Genomic DNA, 6,557 nt, shown 5'->3' on the forward strand with positions numbered 1-6,557 from the left:
GTGTGCAGGCCAAGGCGCTCGGAGGATTTATGTTGTTGTGTGGACGGCCCAATTTAGATTTTTGATAGGATTTGTCATGTTTACTAAAGAAAATTGCCATCCTCACAACAACATAAATTGTCATGAAAACAATTCGATTTGTCATGCACTCTCAGCGAACTTCACCACAACAACATTTCTGTAAATCATTAGCTGGTCTAGCATACGGTTTGATATTGTACACAATATAAACAGTACTGATAAATGTACATAGCCTGGCTAGCAATCTTCAACCCAACAATCAACAGATGTCCCAGGGGTGAGAAGGAAAAGGTGCAATGAAAGAATAACAACATTCCCTTTCCAAAAAACATGAATTACAAGACGCCACCCATGGAACTTGTTTACATGTTTACATGTTTACAGTTACACCAATCTTTTTTTTCCTGTCCGAGAGAAAACCAAACATCACAAAAAGGGGCACATCATTCATTCAGGCCAAACCGATCGAGCTGAATTCCTCGACCACCACCAAATCGAGCATGTATGCACGCGCGCGCGCGAACGTGTCTCGCACGCACGGACCAAAATCGCCAAGGATCTGAGCCGTAGGCTACTAGCACGTGGGGATATCGGAGGGCGGAGGCGGCAGCTTCTGGTTCGGCAGCGGCCCGTCGTTGACAAGCCACGCCATGGACAGGCCCCAGCTCAGGTGCACGTCCAGGTGGCAGTGCATGATCCAAACACCTACCACAAAAGTCAACAGCTCAATCAATACTGCAGCAGTCAACACAGGTCAACAGTTGAGCCAGCAAGTGGGGTGGTGGTTGGTTTGACCTACCGGGGTTGTTGGCGACGAAGCGGATGGCGACCCAGCCGGCGGTGGGCACGCTGATGGTGTTCCGCTGCACCGGGTCGACGAGGTTGTACTTGGCGGTGTCGTTGGCGGCGTCGTAGTTGCCGAACCCCGTGCCGACGACGTGGAAGTCGTAGCCGTGCAGGTGCAGCGGGTGGCTCTCGGCGCCCTGGATGCTGGTGTCCTGCAGCACCACCTCCACGGAGGTGTTGAAGGCGAGCGGCACCACCCGGGTGCCGTGGGTCACGAACGTGTTGTTGGGCGGCGTGCCGGTGTAGTTGAACTTGCGCAGCGGCGCCGCGGGGAAGTTGGCGGCGAGCACGCCGTTGTACCGGCGCTGGTAGTGCGCCTGCAGGAGCGATGTCTTGGGCATCACGAACGACACGTTGTTGATGGACGCCGCGAACCGGGTGTTGTTGGGGCCCTGGCACGTCCCGTTCACCGGGCTCTGGCACGGGTCGGCGCCCAGCCCCACGGCGAAGAAGAAGCTCCGGTCCACGCTCAGCGGCACCCGCGCCGGGTACCGCGCGCTCGCGAGGCTCCGGAAGTTGGACGAGAAGTTGGTCACCGCGCCCGTGTCGTTGTACCGCGGGAGCGGCGGCGCCGGGAGGCCGCGGAGCGCGGCGGGCCGCTGCGGGGTGTACTCGAGGACGGCGGTGGCGGTGGTGTTGTCGAAGGTGCCCACGGTGTTGGTGTAGGGCGCGACGGCAATGGCGAAGGCCGTGGAGGACGGGTTGGTGGCCGCGGTGAGGAGCACGTCCATGGTCTGGCCCGGCGAGATGACGAGCGTGGTGGCGGCGAACGGCTTGACGTAGCTGGCGTCCGCCTGCACGACGGTGAGCGTGTGGTTGGCCACCGCGAAGAAGAGCTCGTCGTTGAGCGCCGCGTTGATGAGCCTCAGCATGTACGTCCTCCCGGGCTTCACCTTGAGCTTGAACGTGCTGTTGCCGCCGCCCGAGCAGTTGTACGTCGGGCCAGGGAAGCCGTTGAAGGTGTAGGCGTCGGACACGTTGGGCCCACCGCCGGTCTGCAGCGCCTGCTTGATCACCGCCTCCGGGTCGGCGTTGAACCACTCACCTACACTCGATCGATGACTATGAGTCGCACACACAGTGGCAAAAATGGAGGGCAGTGGAGTGGAGGTGTACGTACCGAGCATGAGGGGGACTTCACGGTAGGGCTTGGGGAAAGGGTAGGGGACGCCGCGGGGCGGGAGGATGACGAGGGGGCCGTGGAGGGTGGCGCGGAGCCAGGAGAAGTGGGCGTGCCACCAGAGGGTGCCGCGCTGGCCGACGATGCGGAAGTTGTAGACGTAGCTCTGGCCGGGGCGCATGGGGCACTGCGTGATGTAGGCCGGGCCGTCCGCCCAGGCGCTCCGCAGCTGCCGCACCCCGTGCCAGTGGAAGGTGACGTTGTTGTTGATGTTGTTGTGGACGCTGACGACGAGCCGGTCGCCCTCCCGCACCGTGATCCTCGGCCCCGGGAACCTCCCGTTCACCGTCGGGATGCTCTTGGTCGTGCACAGCCGCGTCACCGTCGCCATCGTCACGTTGAAGGTGTAGCGGCGGGTGAGGCCGGCGGTGAGGCCCGGCATGGCCAGGAGGAAGGCCAGGAGGAGGCATGCAGGGGAGGCGCACCGGAGGCGGCGAGCACTACCCATCCCCATTCCCATTGCCATTGTGCAGCTAGGTAGCTCCGTGCTGGCCACACTTCAACTCCTGGATCAATTAGCTATGTAAAGCTAGATAGATCTCTGCAGGAGCTGCAAGGGAGATCGATGGCTAGCTAGAGTGGATGGAGGTGGTGAGTGACATGAGTAGCTAGGGTTCAAGTGGCTATATAAACGGCCGGCGGCAGTGCTCCTGCTCGTGGTGGCGTGCATGGTAGGGGGTCACCGAGTCATAGTGGTTGGCTGGGTTTGGTGGGCGTGCATAGAAATATTGTCACATAGGGCCGCTCCCCGCTAGCTCTTTCTGCTCGACTGACCGATCTTTCCAGCCACCCGATCGGATCCATTGGCCCTGCGAGTGGTTGCGTCCGACGATTCATCCGTCGACCGGTGCAAGTTGACGGCACACTACTTTTTTGTTTCTGATTCTGAAACCTAGGAAACGCTTTGATGGCCAGGAATGTTAATTTAAGCACGCTACTTCATGTGCACCATGCAGCTGTGCTGACATGATGGTGCACCCAAAACGCAGGCATGTCTTGGAATATCAGTTTCTTCTTTTTTCTTTTCCCTTTTCTTTTTGCGAGACTTGGAATATCAGTTTCGTTCTCAGCTAAAAGCAAAAGCCCGTTCTAGCTGAGAGTTTCAGCTAAGCTTAATGTGGTGGACGGAAAATGTCGACGGAGCAGAAGATGATCAACAATTTCATCCCAGGCAATATGATGTATGCATCTGCTCACACTGTATTAAGTATTAACTCCATGCAGAACACCAAAAGTGGGCCGATGCAGGAGTTTCCACGTCGTCTTAATAGTCTGGATGTGGACAAACTGTTGCAGACCTTAAGCTGGTGGCCTGCCATTAATCATTGAAACCAGAGGTAAATGATAATCTCATAATTGTTGTGTACCCCTGCCCTCGCACCGATAATTCAATATGGTGGCATATCACTTCTGAACTGAAGGCATGTGAAAGCCTCATGTGACCTTCACTGCGAATGACAAAAAAACTGTTTAGCCTTTTATGGGTGCTAGCTTTGCTTTGTTTTTCAGAGAAACATGCTGGTTTCCTGCAGCGCCACATATTTTATTATATAAATTATTCATGGAGAATGCAGATTCCTTTGTGAACTTCTCAAGTTAACTATGGCCCTCAGGGTCAAATCCGTAACCACCTTTGTTTAAGCTTTTCATTTGCCGTCCTCTTCTCGATCTTGTGCTGTCGGGATAAATTAAATCACTGTTCTCTAAAAAATACATTCTATTTGAAGCTTTTTGTTATCTGCGTGTCATGTGTGTGAATGTGTATGCTGCTCGCTTGTTGCTTAGAGCTGCGTGGTTGTTGCAGTGGAGCTCGCTGCTTTAGCCGGATTGGATGTGCATTGTACCCTGTGTGATCTGATCTGGTCTTTTGACTGGGACCCAATTAAAGCGTCGCGTTCAGTCTTGGTAACCAAGGTACACACCTGAATAAACGCCAAGCCTAATGCTTCAAGGCGAGATTACCTCGGAATGGATATGAATTAGTATTCCTAATGTATGCGTACCAATCAGTAGCAAATAACAATGGAAGCTCTTCTGCGTCTAACTAATCAATCGCGCGTCACTTTATCTTTGGTCATTTTATACGGCTCTGGCACTAGTGGTATTTTAGCAGTAACTAGCTAAGCACGAAACACTTGCTTGCAAGAGCGTAAAGTTTGCAGTTAATTAAGGTTGTGCCATTGGTCCATGTATAACTAAAGGGTGTGTTTAGATCACAGTCGACTGAGACTTAATGCACAAATTTTCTTTTTAGTTTTTTCATTTTTCTTCTTACACTATATCACTTGACTGAGACTTTCTTTTCAGTTTTTCCGTTTTTCTTCTTATACTATATCACATGACTGAGTGATGTCTCAGTCAAGTGATATAGCATAAGAAAAAAAAACTGAAAAAAAACTGTGCACGAATCTCCATACAAAATCAAAGGAATAGAGCATCGACTGAGACATAACAAAGTCGCTTAGCAAAACTGATAATTAAACTCTGTTGCATGTATAATATTTTAAGAAAAAAAATTGCTACCCAGAAAAAAGAGAGGAGAAAACACGGATGGTAACAACTAACAGCTCGCCCTTGTGTGTTTTTTTTTGTTTTTTGTTTTTGAGAATCACAACTATCCCTTTGTTTGCACTACCATATATCTGCAGTGCAGGTAGATCGATACCAGGAGCCAGCAGGAGATCTTCACGTTGGTTACGATGTGACAAAAAAACATCTGCGGCCAGTTAGTTGCGACGCAAACGTCTGGCCGGTTTTTCGCGTCGATCTGGCTAGCTATCTTCAAGTTGAAGTATCACCACCAGACACTCTCTTCAGTCTTGGCTCACGTCGCCTGGGCGTTTGGCGTCATGGAGCGAGTGGTTGGCCATGCACCCGCGCTTCGCCTCCCGCGGCCGTGCGTGTCTTCCTGCTGGACCCAACGAACCCGTCGGCTTTCCTCGGGCGAGGCGTCGGGGCCAAGCTTACGGCCGGCCGATCGTACGAGGCCGGCAGTAAATATCTTAAACTACGATTCGGTCAGTCTCGGGTTGCCATCGGTGTATCGATCGCCTCTCAGCTAGCTGCTGCGCGCGCATGGTGGACGTACTGATGATTGCGCGTCGGGTCGAGTTGAGTCGGGTTCGATCGCATCATCGCCCGGGAGAAAGGGAAAAAATCCGGGAAAACTACTCGCGACCCGCCGGCAAAGCATGGATGGATGGCTACGCCTCGTTTGTTTTAGCACACAAACCAAGTTCTAGAAAACAAAGGGCATTGATCAGTGGTGTTTCCGACGTAGTAATTGCTGATTAATCAGTCCAATTCCGTGCCGTTTGATCCTGTTCGGAGATTCGTGCATTGCTATCTCCGCCTTCCACTCTGGTTGGAGTAGGCTTTGAGTCCAAGGATCAGCCGAGAGGGCTTTTTTGGAAATTTGCCAAAAATGTAGTGGTTGTAATTTCAAAAAATATATGAAAAGATCTTGGCATGTAGAGAGTAGGTGTCACACATATATGTGAAAAATGCTGGAAAAAGAAGATCGTCTGTCAGCACGAGATAAACCACAAATTAAGTTATTGTACAAGTAACTACAGTTCAAAGTACAAACACAGATTGTCATAAAAGTCTTTAAGTTACAGTAAGCACATATCCTAAACACATTTATATCTTTACGAATTTCTAATTGTATGTGTTTTTGCTTGTCCTTTACATGCACATGTGTTTTCACTTACTGGCGTTCGATCAGAATGAGTACGGCCCGAACGCTTCGGTGGCCGTTGAATGTTGCGCACTAATCTCTGTGCAGGTTGGTTGGCTCAGTCAGCTTGAGCAAGTCATTCACTCAGAAGTGAACCCGCGAGAGCGTTTTCTTTCCTCACACAGGACATCCTCCTCTCGCTCTTCTTCATTTCATCGCGATCAACTCTCTCAACCCCTTCCCGCCAATCCATTCCCCCCAGATTGCCGCCGTGAGCTCCCTCTCCCGCGCCACTGTCACATCCTCCTCCCCGACCTTCCTTTCCTGTGACACTATCTCATCCTCCGGTGCAAGGTCTCTCTCCTGCGGGGTGTTGGGGTTCGAGCCAATTCGGTTCTACCACCATCACTCCAGGAATCGTCTTTTTCTTCACATTTTCTTGACCTAACTAGCGTTTTTACCCAAAAGTTCACTCCGCATTTGACTAGAAAAATTAAATCCAATTTTGGTATTATTTGTACATCAACCTTTTCTAAAATTTTGCCATGAAAATGTATAGTTTTCATGATACAATTAAAATTTCATGATGCAGCTAGAAAATTTGCCTTGATATAAGCATACCTTTCTCTACATTTTCCATGATCTAGAGAAAATTGCCATGATCTTGCCATTTTTAATCATATTGTGGCGCAGCTTGTGAATTAACCGTTTTTTTGTTGTTCTGATAAGTTGTGATCATTTTATCTACTTTGGTTAATTTTTTCATGGCAACGAAACACGCTTCTTTAATACAACTAAATATACTTTTGCTATGGCAATTAGTCATTTTTT

General features: G+C 50.7%; 1 protein-coding gene across 1 annotated transcript; it reads right to left on the reverse strand.

The window, feature by feature from the left end:
• Positions 1–318: 318 nt before the first annotated feature.
• On the reverse strand, positions 319–2,648 carry LOC123182249 (putative laccase-11). Its single transcript, XM_044594753.1, has 3 exons — positions 1,988–2,648; positions 821–1,912; positions 319–726 (listed from the first exon to the last, which is right to left on the reverse strand). Exons 1-3 carry the CDS (start codon positions 2,511–2,513, stop codon positions 596–598), a joined length of 1,749 nt encoding a protein of 582 aa, XP_044450688.1. The 5' UTR covers positions 2,514–2,648; the 3' UTR covers positions 319–595.
• Positions 2,649–6,557: the final 3,909 nt, after the last annotated feature.

The sequence above is a fragment of the Triticum aestivum genome, chromosome 1D (assembly GCF_018294505.1).
Source record: "Triticum aestivum cultivar Chinese Spring chromosome 1D, IWGSC CS RefSeq v2.1, whole genome shotgun sequence".
Classification (NCBI taxonomy): domain Eukaryota; kingdom Viridiplantae; phylum Streptophyta; class Magnoliopsida; order Poales; family Poaceae; genus Triticum; species Triticum aestivum.